This window comes from Perna viridis, chromosome 10 (assembly GCF_037379345.1).
Source record: "Perna viridis isolate PV_CMFRI_1.1 ecotype Kerala chromosome 10, ASM3737934v1, whole genome shotgun sequence".
NCBI classification, from domain to species: Eukaryota; Metazoa; Mollusca; class Bivalvia; order Mytilida; family Mytilidae; genus Perna; species Perna viridis.
In genome coordinates, this window is record NC_142454.1 from 33,366,611 (window position 1) to 33,382,359 (window position 15,749).

At 31.9% G+C, this 15,749-nt stretch overlaps 1 protein-coding gene across 1 annotated transcript in view; it reads left to right on the forward strand.

Moving 5' to 3' along the window:
* LOC148605492 (uncharacterized) overlaps positions 1-13,999 on the forward strand; it is a 50,244-nt gene extending 36,245 nt beyond the window's left edge. Inside the window, exons 3-4 of the mRNA XM_088550159.1 lie at positions 10,114-10,173; positions 10,684-13,999. Of these exons, the coding sequence (XP_088406285.1) occupies positions 10,114-10,173; positions 10,684-11,123 (500 nt within the window). The 3' untranslated portion in view covers positions 11,124-13,999. The remainder of the gene's footprint in view (positions 1-10,113; positions 10,174-10,683) is intronic.
* Positions 14,000-15,749: the final 1,750 nt, after the last annotated feature.

Here is a 15,749-nt window from a genome sequence, read left to right on the forward strand (position 1 = left end):
ATGTTAATTGAAGTAAAACAATTCAAATGCTTAGTATGTTTATTACATACAATATATCTTAGCTTAGATTGATATTGTATATTGTCATTGTATTGTATACATTTTAAGCATAATGGATAAAAACTGTTGCTGTATAATTTTCCTCATCAATTAAAACCTGCCTCCTAGACCCTTGCGTTCAATAGTGATTTTTTTCTGTTGAACTCTGATGGTTTAGTAATTTCATTTCAAAGTACTTTACATCAATAAAAAAGGAACTTCCATTTTTCCAAGGAAACTTTAATTGTATAACGACGCCTATTCCGAAATGAAATGCAATACTTTAAACACGAAAGGTATTTTAATGCAGAAAAAAATAATTTACTACGCCATGCTACAGAAAATTGATAAAAACGAGACAAAAGGTAAAAATTGTAATAAAAGGACTTATAAAACTTGCAAAAACACGAATCATAAATGCAATTAACTTGCAACCAAAATTATATCACGTCTATGAAACAAATTATGCTGACTATAACATCAGAAATAACAAATTTTCTTTGCCTATTTGTCTGGAAATAGCAAGGTCATTATTAAGTAAAACTAGTACATTTTAAGCAGAATATAGAGCATAAAATCATCGCAATGTATCGTACTGCGGGAAAAATATATACATTCATAAATTGTGATTTAGTATGCAAATCAACTTCGACCTACATGTTCTGTTGAATTATGCCTTGGAATTAGGTGTTTGATGCAATTTTCGAAACGGTAGATAACAAACTAAAACAGATATTCATATGTTCAGCTTGGTCTTGGACACTTCATTTACCTGTTAAATCTTGTTAAGGCCTCAATTAATAAAATTGTTCATCAGAGGTCACGTGTCCTTTATTTCAATTCTTCATAGAAAACATCATATACAGCAATACTTGTTTTAATGGGCACCTTAGTAAGATATAATCTGTTTAAATGCTATGATTAAAAATTCCACTTGTCATGTATTCTATTTCAAAATAACAAGTTTGTAAAGACCACTTGTCTTTTGTGACCATGCTTTTGTGACCATGTCTTTTGTGACCATGCTTTTGTGGCCATGTTTTTTGTCACCATGTCTTTTGGGACTATGCTTTTGCTCCATCCCCCTTTTGCAATGTTACTTTTGACAGGTTTGACTATAATGTGTCAGTGAAAAATAGGCTTTGGACATAATTAGACGAAAGTGCCTACTTTGTGCACATGTAATATGTTTTATTTATGACCTATTATAATTATTTGAATTAACAAATGCTTTCTTCTTTATCAAACACGGAATGTCGTTAGAAAGAGTAATTAAGGGAACCAAAGTTATAGCGGTAATCAAAAGAATGTAATCCGTGGACAAAGACCAGACATGGAAAACAGACATACACAACAAAGAACATAAAGTAACTACAATCATACATACAAAGTAACAAAAGCAAATGAGCAACTCGGACTCCACTAAAAACTGGGAGCATGTACCAGGTGCACCGGTAGGGTAAGCGTCCTCTGCTTTTCTAGAAACACTCGCCGAGTTGCTCATAAAAAGTTAAGTCCGGGGTAGACAAACGAGGGAAGGACCACTATGACCCGTTGAATAAATCAGTTTTCATGGTGCTGATGGATACACCATAACGATCCACGAGTTCATGATGACGACCATACAACTTCTGTAGTGATGACTTCAATCTTGTAGCAACATAACCCTGTTCCAGAAGCCTATTTGTTAGAGTTCTAGCGCGATACAAAAAGTCCGCATAGTTTTGGCAAGCTCTGGCATAACGTATGAGTTGTGATATGAACTCTCTATACTCAGGTGATGAAGGGATGTTGCCACAGATAAAAAGAAAGTTGACAATTCTGAATGAAAAGTCATCACGTTTGTCGTAAAGTTTGGTCAATAGTTTTCCTTTACCATCGATTTCTAATGGTATGTCAAGATATGAGGCTGACCTTACAGTGTCTGTAGTATCCTTTATCTCAAGTTCTTTAGGATAGATGCGATGTATCAAATCCCCGAAATTAGGATTGTTTAAAGATAATACGTCATCTATACAGCGGAAACTGAGATTAAAGGATCTAGCCAAACAATATTCTTTCTTTCGGAGCAAATCGGCTATAAAGTCAGCCTCATAAGAGTGAAGGAATAGGTCAACAAGTAAAGGAGCACAATTTGTTCCCATTGGAATGCCGACCGTTTGTTAAAAAAACACGTCCACCACACTGGACAAATATATTGTCGATTAAAAATTCCAGCATTTTGTAAACATCTTCCTCTGTATATTTTGAAGATGATTTGGAATTATTTCTTACAAAGTATGAGGAGTCTCTACAAGAACTATATATTTGTATCTAGGCGTACCATCTTTTTTGGAAAAACAACGATGTACAATGTTTTAAGTCGGGATTTTAACTGAGTATGGGGAATAGAAGTATACAGTGTTGAAAAATCATAGGTTTTAATGTTATTATATTCAGATAATAGTCTTGTACTGATTGTCTCCAAAAGATCTTTCGAATTTTTCAAGATCCACATTAAATCTATACCACTACGGGAGTAACAAGTGTTGTGGTAGGACTGCAGACCGTCTTTGATAGTTGTGAGTATAGAAGTTAAAAGTTCTGAAAGAGGTTTGGTGGTACATTTTGCAGATCCAGCTATGAAACGTTGTTTGTATGGATTCTTGTGGAGTTTAGGAATCCAGTACATAGACGGTAAATCACAATCATCGTCCTTGGTAGAGAGACCAAAAGAGGGTAGCACAGATTTATTTTTTTCCACAATCTCTTCTTTGGAGAGTGTGGTAGCAGTATAGGTCTTATCACTGGTATTATTTTCTACGTCTACCTCTGATAATAAACATATGATGTAAAACGTTTTGCAGACAAAAACAATGTTGCTTTGGGCTTTGTCTGCTGGTATGACAGCATATTTTTCATGTATAGTAGACGATGTTTTTGCTACATCGGTGTCTCTGAAAACTGATGTAGTTTTGGCGCTCATTGACCTACTTAAAACTTTCATTCGTTTCAAAATTAAAGACCTCACGGCCTTTAACCACTCTGACAGAGAATCAATAAAATGTCAGGAATTTATAGCTTGAATTTTAAGATCTACTTTAAAAATGTGATTCGCATAGACATATATGACATTTAGTTTGTGACAATCACATTTTTACAAGAAGGTGTTGTATGAGTATCATAAATTATAACTTTTAATACAAATAGTAGCTTAAAATCTTTTAATTAATATCTGTGTAGAACTTTTATTAAATGTTTAAAAATATACCTATAATTAGTTTTGGATTGCTATTTGCTATTACGGCCATATTACTGTTTCTCAATTTTAATTCATATTCCTACCTGACATTTTGCGTGACTATAACCAATGGCAATGAATTTATCACATAATTAGAATAATGGATTGAAATATATTTTAAGAGGGAAACCAATGTCAAGACGTAAAAAGATTTCTTGGTGAAACACACAGACCTCTCTTTCATTATCTGTCTTATTTCCACTGAATTAAATTCTGAAATATAATCGTCTAATTTCTTAGCCACTAAGCCCTTCAGTGTTATAACGTTTGATAAGCACGTACTTGCGTGATAAATCGGTCTCTAAAGTTATTTAGTACAATCATGATTTAGAATTGTCTGCACCGGATATTTATACTGTTACGTGTATTTTGTATCATCCGTTTTGACAAAACTATTCATGATTTCTAGTAATTGGTTAAAATTGAACGAATTGTAAAAGCAGGTTGCCCATTTTACAGTCAGGATAAAGAGTTAGTTAAAATATACCTAAAAATAGAAAAATAAAAGTCTACATTCGTTAACATATGCAACTGTCTTCTATTGTTTGGAAAGAAAGTGTGGGTAGTTTTTCTATTGCCTTTTTTTTAACAATGTTAAAACCCCTTCTCCACTGTGTTATGGGCATGGTACGTCGTCTTGATTCGGAAAGTGCCAGAAGAACAGTGTTATACTAATTCAAATGATTAATCTTTCAAAAACAATTCTTGAATACATGGATTCTTTAAGTACATAAATCAGTTAAGAAGATATGCCAGACTTTATCTGTATAAATGAAGTCGTGTTCATTCCATAAAACTTGCAATCCTAAGAGGCAGCAATTTAAAGTTCTGTATGCTCGCAAATACCGCTGAAGTCTCAAAAACGGGAGTATCTTCTCAAAATCAGTCAGTATATCCAGCAAAATGGCAGCTAATGGTTACAAAATTTTAACAGGGGAATGAATTCATACGCTTGCCTGTGGATAATCGATTCTTTCATCTTACGTCAATATTGCTTTATATATATTCATTACATTTTAGGACTTGAAATATGTTTTCACGAGTCCTAGGAGTGAAAAAAATTAATGTATGACGGAAAAAAACCACTAACACTTTTTTCAATTTATATTTTGCTTTCTAAAATTCAATATATCCAATAAATACAACCGTCTAAATCTTAGAAACTAAGCCCCTAGAATATTATAAAATTTTATAAACACGACTTTGAATGCTTGACTTGTTAGTAAAAGAGTAATCAATAGAACCAAGGTTATAGCGGTAATCAAACGAATGTAATCCAGGGACGAAGACCAAACATGGAAAACAGACATACACAACAATGAACATAAAGTAACTAAAATCATACATACAAAGTAACAAAAGCAAATGAGCAACTCGGACTCCACTAAACACTGGGAGCATGTACCAGGTGCACCGGTAGGGTAAGCTTCCTCTGCTTTTCTAGAAGTTGCTCAATAAGGGTTTTAACTCTAAGCATGTTACAATTTATCGGTGAATTTTGAGTTTTGAAACTTTTATTGAGTCGACATAGGGATATATATATATATTCTGTGCACAACTTTCGCGATATAGAAAATAAAAAAGACTATCTAAGAACATTCAGACAATAGAGGACGTCTACTGACGTATTTGATGGATGGTCTATAGTTTCGGTAGAGTTTGAGTTCATTTGATTTTGTTACAATATGTTTAATTTAGGTTTCATTTATGTGATTTGTGAATTAATTGGTTTCGATTTCTGTTTTGGACCTATTAAAGCTTGTCATCCTGAAATTGTTTGAAAGAATAGTGTTGCGGTTTTTTCTTTCCAACAGACCCCTTTATAAGCAAAATGTACATAAACACTCTTTGTAATTCATATAGGGTATGCACTTTTCTTAGACACTTAGTCTGAGTCATCTGCTTCAAAATATTTAAAAACTGCATCTTCATTCCTTTTATTTTTCTATAACAAATTAAAAGGACTGATATGAGTAAAAGAAAATTATAATCTGTTTCCAGACATCCTTATGTCATAATGTCGCGACGAAGAGTTTGTGAAATTGTCTTCATTATTTAATTTTCTTACAATAAAAGTATTCCAAGATGACATAATGTAATTTTTGAGACAGCAACACCTTAAATAATAATAGATAAATACATCTTTGTGTGATATATCATTTTGTTAAATTATTTAAAACTATCAAAATTTAGATCTCACTGCATAAAACAAAATCTGTGTTACATGCATTCAGTTTTACTTTTACTAAACCTGCTTTACGGTCATTTTTTGAACCAAACTTTAGGAGAGTGATATAATTCCCGTCTTACCAAAAGATTTATGTTTGGTTTTGATGTTTAAAGATTCCTCTCGAACGAATTGCATAAAGAAGATAAAGTGACGGCTGGTTGACTTGGAATTGTTTGTCTGATTTGGTTGACATGCCGTCCTATGGACTTTTGCTTCATTGGGCTTGCAATGTTACCATCAGACTCAGAATGTCAGACTCTCAAGCGGGATTTATTCGATTTATCAAACGCTTTTAATCATTTAAATCTCTGCTTCTAATAATTCAACTACAATTAACCAATTTATTTATAGGGTTTGTTTTGTACAAATATCTCTCGGTTTTATGTGGGGATTTATACTTGGTCTTCATGTTCATGATTTGCAAAAACGATGGTTTAAAGTGATATCTTGAGCCCAAATTACTTAATATTTCGATATAATTTTGAATAACCTAAGTTTAATGATTAATCATTAATAAGGCCAGGGACATTATTAATCTACAGACATCAATTTGTGCTTGTTCTGATATATTTCGATGTCAACAATGTCTTGAATATTTTTTTTCCTTTTCGTTATATGATCTACCATTGAAAAGTTCTATATGAATATCATATGTGACATTTATAAGATTAAATAAACCCACCATTTTCAAAAAATGAATATAAAAACCAAGAGTACATATATATATCGAGATACATTTATCCTTATTGCGTGGAAATCTATGAAGATGGTGTTCTATTTTCCTCTTTCGTTTTATCTATGAGCACCTCGGCAGTGGACGTTTATAGAAAAGGAGAGGATGCTTACCCTACCAATGCATCTAGTCCCTAATCACATTTTTTGATGGAATCCGGTTTTTCCATTTGTCAATAAGTTTCGATATGAACCTAATTTGTGTTTATATATTTTATTTTATTTTTATTTTTATTTTTATTTTTATTTTTATTTTCTTTTTGGCTGTTTTCTTGGTCTTGTCTCCGAAAAAGTGGGTGCACTACACATTTACATTAAGGCGCACTGTTTTGAACATCAAGTTACCCCTGTCAAATTTTGTAAAACTTAAAATTAAAGGTTGAAATTTGGTGGATATATTGTTTAAATGTAGTTAAGCATTTATACAGTCAGATGTAATATATGTAATGGTAAACAGGTGTAATTTAAATGAAAAATGATATCCTGAACATTTCAGTCCCCTTCCGTATTAGGTTTCGCTCCTCAGCATCAGGTGGCCGATTTTCAAAATACCTTATTTTTGTTAGTTTTTGAAAGGCACCCCTGATTTGTACTTAAACTCACTAATATGTTTTCAGTATGTTACCGTGACTACTGGATTTTATAACAATAATCACAAAATTGCTTGTAAATGACTTGAACCTCCCCACACCAAGGATTTCAAAAATATGCACTTTTTATGACAAAACACTTGAAATTTCTTTGAAGACTGCCTCAAAACAGCTTTATTTCAACAAAATGAGACCAAATTTTCAGAATTGACCTACTGTATTGTACTGCCTGTAGTCTGAGAAAAATATAGAGCTCAGATATCGATTAAGGAATAACTTCAGAAGACAGCGTTTATATGAAAACCAAACTCGTGACCAAAAATATCTGACATTTTGAAATACATAATATTTGTCTGTATCCTTGAGTTATAATAATGTTTAGGCAGTATCATTGTCCGATTTTAAAATTTAGAGATTGAGCTTGCTGTCATTACAATTAACGACAAATAGAAATTGTGTTTGCTAAAGGTGGTAAGACGCGAAATATTCAAATGTCAAAGAAAACTTAAAAGACAAGTATCACAAATACATATAACATCTAGAGACAAGTTTTTATACATAGTGTGGTCTGTAATAGAATATACTATTTGTTTCGAGACTCACAAAAACCACACAGAAAGAAAACAGTGTAAAATAAATACACAATTAGCTTGATAGCGGCATGTATGAGAATAACAAAATAAAATAAAATAAAATAGTGTCCTTCTGAAATCGATTCGCATCTTTAAAACGCATTCGAAAGCCACGAAATGTATTTCAAGGGGGTAATATGTACCAGAGAAAAGCATCTATAAGCATTTTCTAAATATGACAAAATAAAAGAACTTTATGCAACCAATCTACTATAAAAACTAGAATAAACTTTCAATATTGTAAACTCTAATGTCATAAGAAGAACTAGGGTCAGATATGTTAAGTTCCAGTTGAAGCTGTAAAAATTTAGTCGCATATAGAAACCCGGTGATCAATCTCAAACGAAATAAAGTTAGGGTCATGTTGAACGAATTGTTTATTAAACGAATTTTTTTTTTCATCTCAATAACTTTTCACAGAATCAATCCTATTCGAGAAAAAATGTGTAAGGTTCTAGACGGCAAATTTTGATTAATGTGTTCAAATTAGTCCCTAACAGACATAATTAGTGATGTCTTTATGTACTTTAATTTGTTGATCCTTTTTCCCTTTTTCTATATAACGTTTTCTTCCTGTTTTCTTTATAGCAGTTATTCCTGTCCTTTGCACTTGTGCTTTAGGTGAACTACTTAAAATGTGTTTATAACATACCATTACAGTTTTATCATCTTTTCTTCATTGCCGTTTACTACTCTTGGTTAGACTATTTATATCTTTATCTTAATAGTTCTCAGAGAGTAAAGAGTCTCATTCATTGATATCAACGGAAACAAAACTAATTTAAAATGGTTAAAGAAACGCGAGCTTAGATATGTCTACGTCTGGATGTTGTATGATCGTACTTGTTCACCAATGTTAATATGATAGAGTTATTGGTGTCTACATCACCAAGACTAAATATCAATTTAAATAAATCTATTTTAGGTGTCATTAATTGGGTTGTAATAAGTAGCCTCCGTAGCGTCCTAATTGAATTAAGTGAGTGCCACTGTGTCCCATTGTCGCCTGATGAATACCAGGCTACGAGAACTTAACAGCTGTATTTTCCAGTGTCACGTGATACATACCAATCTACGAGAAATTGTCTGCGGTATTTTTTTGACGATAAAAAGAAATGTTTAAGAGGATTATTCCACCAGTAGACAATTCTCACTTTGTATCAATCTGCTTCAAAAATCGCTCGTTCATACTTTGGATAATGATAATAAATTCAAAGCATAAAAACTTTAATCTTGACATCCAAGAAAAGATTGTATAAGAAATTTTTTATTCGAGTTTACGGTCGTTGATTTACAACTCACAAACAAATTATATTACATTTGTCCTACACTACTCGGCTCATAAGTGAGGCTATAAGTGTATTAATTTTTAAATTTTAACTCGTTTTTCATGTTACATAATAAAATAAAGTTTTTATCAGTTGATACATATATGAGACAAACACTTTACAGAGACCATGCGTTCTATCATAATCATATATGTTTTGCACTTTTGCTTCATACTTTGCAATGAGAAACTCATTTCATATTGCTGGAAATAAGGAAAATTTGCAAAATATATGATTGGTATTTCTGTATTCATTTGGCTCTTATCATTCAACCACTTTTTAATGTTTTGTTTCTGAAATAGCTATGATCATAATTTCGTTTATTTAAACTGAAATTATTTTATAGTAAAGCGGATTGACAAAATTGTCCAAAAAAAATCTTCATTCCAACGAAAACGTGTGATTTTTTTTCAGTTATTTGTTTTTTGCTTATTTGCCTTTTCTTTGTTTCTTCAATTGATTTCTGGTAAATTTAGGTGTTTTTATCAAAAGATTTGTATGGATTTCTATTTGAATTTCAATGTCTATTGAGCCGAAAAATATAACGGCAGAAGACATTCTACGTCTGTCATATGTTGATGTCTTTGCATGCATCACGAATTTTACCTTTGCTTTGTGTCGTCATCACACAAAGACAACGTTTTACCCTTCCGGTGCACCTGGTCCACTCTCTCAGTTTTTAGTGGAGCCCGAGTTGCTCATTTACTTTTGTTACATTGCGTGTATTATTATAGATATTTTATGTTCTTTGTTGTGTTTTTCTGTTTTCCATATCTGGTCTTTGTCCCTGAATTACTTTCTTTTTTTATTTCCGCTAGAATTTTGGTTTCTTTGATTAATCTATAATAAGACACAACATTCTCAGCGTTGCTTGAATAAATGAGAATACGAACAATAACTGTTCATAAAGTAAAACTTTATTCTTCATTATCGCTAATTTGTAAACAGGACATCGGCAGTTTATATGAGGTTAGATTGAGTTCAATTATCAAATATCATACATTATAGCTCAAAATCTATTATTCTATTGAAACATGATTAAAAAGTAAAGCAAGGAGAGCTACATTAAAAAACGTTGAAAGCACAGATCGATGAAATAAATCGTGATAACAAGTAATAGCCTGAAAACCTCCATATTTATACGAGAAGGTTTTCTGGTATATCTGCCCATCTTTCAAATGGGCTGACCAAGTTGGAATATAGTTTATAGTTTTTGTTTTTTTTTCAGATCCCAACGACTGTTATTCATTAAAATATTATAATTGTATTATGTTTTTTTTAGTATTTGCTACAGTCATCGTTGGTTTGAGTATGGCGTTGCCAATAGCAATGGTGTCTGTAGGTAAGTAAAGTAATTACCAATTGAAAATTTACACTAGTTTGGTTTCAATGTTAAATATTTTATTGTTTTAATTATTAATATGCAAAAATGAAAGTTGCAAAATTCAAAATAAATTATTCAAAAAAGTTTTGGATACCTCCATTTTTTAAGTTACACTTATTCACCATTACATACTATCAACTGTTAATGCGTTAATACTTTCAATATTCGGTGTCAGTATTTCTGCCGATATAAACAACTATTTCCCTCATTTTTTAATCGTGAAGTAACATATAAAGTAGAAATTAACAAAAGACGATTCTGACCATGATAAATGATAACTGTATTATTTATCACTTATGGACAAACCTTTGATTCTGTGGTGATTTATAACTTATAGCATTTAGTCATCTTATCCATTTTAACATCTATTAACATCATCAAGTAAACAGTAGACTCCACTTTAATTGCTAAGATAATGATTCATCATAATCAATATTTCATAACATTCATTTTCATTTCTTTTGACAGGGGTTAAATACCTCAACGATTGTCCAAAACAGAAGAAGGTTCCAGTTTATTTATTAGTCGGTGGATGCTTTGGGATGTTAAAGGTTCTTGGGACGATGTGGCGAAACATACAGTATCGTCGTTATGACGACATGGACAGTTTTTATGACGCACATTCTGGTGATGGTGCTTTTGCCGCTAAAACTTATCGTATGATGGACATGATAATTTCAACATTTTTATTTGGGTGGCTCGTAGCTGGGACATATTGGGTATTTTCTGTATGGGAACCTCATTATAAACAATTGCTGCATGAACCTAGTAACTGGTGTGAAAAACACGTGTACATGTTTGCAGTGTACCAAATTGTTGGATGCTACGCCTTTTTAGCCTTCTTGCTTATTGCTATGTGTTTAATGGCGACGTGCTATAAATGTACAAACGTTTTTGACCATTCGTGATACATATGTGGTCCTTATCTGGGTTTCATTTTTGTGTTTTTTCCTTCATTTCCCAACATTACATATAAACAATTTACTTAGTTCTTCAATTTCCTCCACTTTTCTGGAGTGGTGTATCCCGGGAGAGGGAACATAAAGGTCTTTTGTTAATTTCGTGCAAATTTAGGACTAAAATAAGCAAATTAAGACTCTGAAACCCCTCTAGATCCCGCTCCCCTTCCAAAATCTATGGAGACGCTTCAGATTCATGATATTCATTAAAAGTATTATTTACACATTTTGCTTTACTCGATGTGTAATTTCAATTCATTCTGGTGCTTAATTGTGTGAATTTACCAAGTATTATTTGAATCTTATCAATCATTCTTCATTATTTTTATTTTCTATCATTTACTAATATAGATAGAGCGCTGCAAGCATTTGATGCCAAATCGCTGAGAAATGCCTTTATGATAATTTGTGTCTATGACAAAATTATTGTTCATATGATTATATTCAAAGTAAGCTTTTTCATAATGTTTCCTGTTTTGCTTTAGTGATTTGGTTATTGATAACAAATTTTCAATGCAACGAGAGGTTTTGTATGAAGAAACAACTCAATCGTGACTTCTTATCGGGTGTTGATTGGTCTGATATACAAAATATACAAAATGACTGAAGTGTAAGTGTTTGTAAGAATCAGGCAAAATGGGAAAATTCAGAAACATGCATGTCAAAACCCCACCGATCTGACAATACAATTCCACTCAAGGATATTTTCTCTGTTTGAAAAGACCATTATTTGATCTCTGCATCACTGGCTTTGCTCGGAAATTTTTCCAATCAAATGTTAGGAAAATGAGGTTTTTGACAAAGTTATCTGCTGGAGTTGAAGTCTCCATTTTCAGTGCATTTCAATAAAATTTTAACTCAAAGGTCCAGCATAATATGGAAAATCTTGTCTGTTTTCCTTGATTATGATGGATGCAATTAGTCAAATTAAACTTCAAAACGGTGGTTTTTTTCATATCAGGTTTCACCCAATGCCTGATTCTTACTGAGATTGACACTTAATGTAACATTGATGACATTTTTATTCAAATCTAAGCTAGTGAAATTTGAGAAAAACCTTGAAATATTGGATTTCTCAAATTTCGACAATTTTACAATCTCGATTAACGAAATATTTCACTATTAACATATGAAATAACAACAGCATTAAGTCGAGACAGAAAATATTATTGTAAGCACGATAGGTCATTTGTAATTACCGAGTAATTTTAGTATCACGCTAGTTTTCTAAGATAGACGTTGAAGAACGATTAAAATGCCGGTTATTAAAGGTTATTTTTTCATTATAGAGAAATGGATATGATAAAACTTTTACCATGTATATCTTAAACATTAGTTATATTTTACACATTGAAGTTTTTTTTTTTTTTTTTGGGAGGTTCAGCTAATCAAAACGTGAAATATTTCATATTTAAACATAGGTATGCGTCAACAAATTTAGTTATATAAGGTTCCTAGTTCGTGCAATATGAAATTTCTACACAGTCAACCTCTCATATCTAAAACTTTTCACTACTTCTCTCACTCATTCAACGCAATCGTTTATTTTCATACACTTATATTAATAAACTTCCAATCCTGGAAAAAATTCTTTAAATTCAATTCTTAAATTCAGACGAAAAGTCTGGGTTAAGAGACACTTCTAAAGACGTTAGTTGTCTCAACTTTTAAAGTCTATTCTTTGTGTCTGTCTCAAGCATGGAACTTCTCGGTTTGTTAATTTTGTGATTTAAAATTTTGTCTGGTTGATTTCATATTTGTTTTTTGGTGAAGTCTGAACCTAAATTGGCTGAATCTTTATGTTTGTCTATTCAGAGGGGCAGTCGTCAACTCGTTTTTTACCGTTCCAAATGAAGTGCTTTAGATGTTTTCCATTGTTTCGTAGGGTTGCTATCTCTTTGTCACATTACCTGTTTGTACTTGTTTTTCTATGTTTACACAGAAACCTCTGATTTTAAGGAGGTAGACCTTGGGTAAGGAACATAACTCCTGAAATCAGTGATATGCTTGTATTATATTCAATTTCACCAAAGCCTATCAAGCTTTCATTTAAAACAGAATGAAACCGGCCCAAGTTACTTTGATATTACATAACATTGATGTAAAATGTTGAATACAAATGATCCAGTGATCTATAAGAGTTGTATCTCTTACCCTTTATCTATCTTCTTAAATCGATCTACATAGCGTTTGGTCCTGTATAGAATGACAGAATGACAGAATGATCAATTACAACAACAATTTAGGTGGAATAAGGTTTAAAAATTTAGACAATGCACCATACTAAATTTAATTCATATCACTCTTTCATCAGTTCTTGTTCATTTTAATATTGTGTGTTGACATTTTATTGTTTTCCCTAATTTTACACGTATATATCATATTTGTGATGTATTGCTCCTTTACGTGATCATATTAAAGATGCCAACGAAAAGATTATACCCCGCCGGATCATAAGCATCTGTCATAGACAGTTAATAACAACTATTACCATATTTTTTTCTTTCAAAGTTAGCTATATAGATAATTGAGAAAAGAAGAAAATTCCTTTTAAACTAAAAGTAAACACACAACTTAACGATAAAATAAACTTTTTGTTTCAAGATGACCTGAAATATTTGATTGTACTTTTAAAATGATCTCAAAATTAACTCCTTTTTTTTATATTTTCATATGTTTTAGTTTCGTTCTTGTGTATGTGTTGTTCTACCACTTTATATAATTCCTGCTCATACTTTTTGCAAGCTGTGAGCTTTATTGTACTTTCTAGAATATTGGTTGTGATGTATTGTTGAATGCGATCTCAATATTATTTAATAAAGAATTTGTTCATTATGTATTCTGTACATTTTATATGACCAGCCAAATGATCTAATGTGCTGGGTTAACATCAACAGACGTATCTTCTCTTATTACAAATATTTCTACAAACTAAATTTGTTTAGAAACTGCACACGACTCTCAGTTTCGTATCAAACAAACATTTTGTGTTGAGATTATAACTGGTTAGCAATAATTTTAGATACTAAACTACTTGAGAACTGATAAGACTATATATGATATTACTAGTACTCATCGCGACAATTATTTTATCCCACACTTTGCAAGTGGTGGTATACAGTAATGGGGTGCCTGCCTTCCTTCCTTCCGTTTCGCAGAGGGGGAATTTCCCTTACCCGCTACTTTCCCATCCTCACTACATGGAATTCGAGGAAACTTTCACAAAATCTTTATTACACATTCCAATTGTGTATTTTAGTTTTTGATCTAATTCAAATGGGGCATCAAATAGCAAAACATGGACTTGGTCATTTTGAACATAGGGACCTGGTGTACTTATTTCCTATACGTTTCTTATCCTATACCACTGAATGGAATTTAACGAAAGTTTCACAGAATCTATCTATAGCACTGAATATGTGCATCTTCTGTTTTAGATTTTGATCTGAAGATTGTTGATGTTTCACATGGTCTTTATCGTTCCCTGATGGGTTCCTATCTCTTATTCATCCTACATAACTATAAGGAATTATGTGAAAGTATTATTTTTTTATATTTTTTTAGACTTTGATCCAAATCAGTTGGTAATTCAAAAGGTACGCTTTATCAAATGTGGGAATTGGGGTATCAATTTCGTGAGCATTGCTAAAGTTTGTACTAGTTTATATTGGAATTAATCCTAATTTGTCGTACTCGTTTAACAATTTTTTTAATAAAAAATAGACAGCCTCATCATCAGAGAAATAAAGGATGACAGTGTTGTCTTGTTTCCCTAAAAACCAGTATTTCAACAAAACAAACTTTATACTGTTTGTTTGTTTGTTTTAAACAGTTGACAACTCAAATTACACAAATTTGGAGATGAACAAAGATTAACGGTCACATAACTTACTTATTTTCGCCTAAACTGTTTAATTTTGGACTAACCGATGACCAAAAAGATGAAAGAACTATACGCAATAACACACATGTTTTAAATACGAAGGCTTAAAAGTGAAGCAAAATTGTCTCCATTTATTAAAGTATTTTCTTGCTATGTCTATTACCGCAAATGCCTGTTTTGTATAAAGATGATAGTCGAAAAACCAGGAAAATCAGCTTTTCTATTGTAAGTTGTACCATGTTATAAGATAAATCCTCGAGAATTTTTCAAGGTACACAACAATCAAATATTATAGTATTAATCACAGAGACTATGTCTAAAAACTTTAAAATAAAGTAAACGATTTTCCAAGATCCCGAAAATTCTCCTTTCAAAAGAACTGTGTTACAAAATATCGGCAAAACAAATACCGAACGTCAGCAGTGAAATGATTCAAATACGTCAAAAATCCAAACGTGAACACGTGAAACAAAGACTATATACATACACAATGTAGCGAACCGAATAAAATAGATTACATATAAAAACAGAAGACAAGGAAATCAGAATGTCACACAAAAACAATTGAAGCAAAACACCGGGAGTGACATCAGATGCACCGGAATGGTAAGCATGTTCTACTCAGTCAGCGACGCCCGCCATATTGCAAATGAGTATAATTCGGTAATAATCTTGCAACAATAATGCAGCTC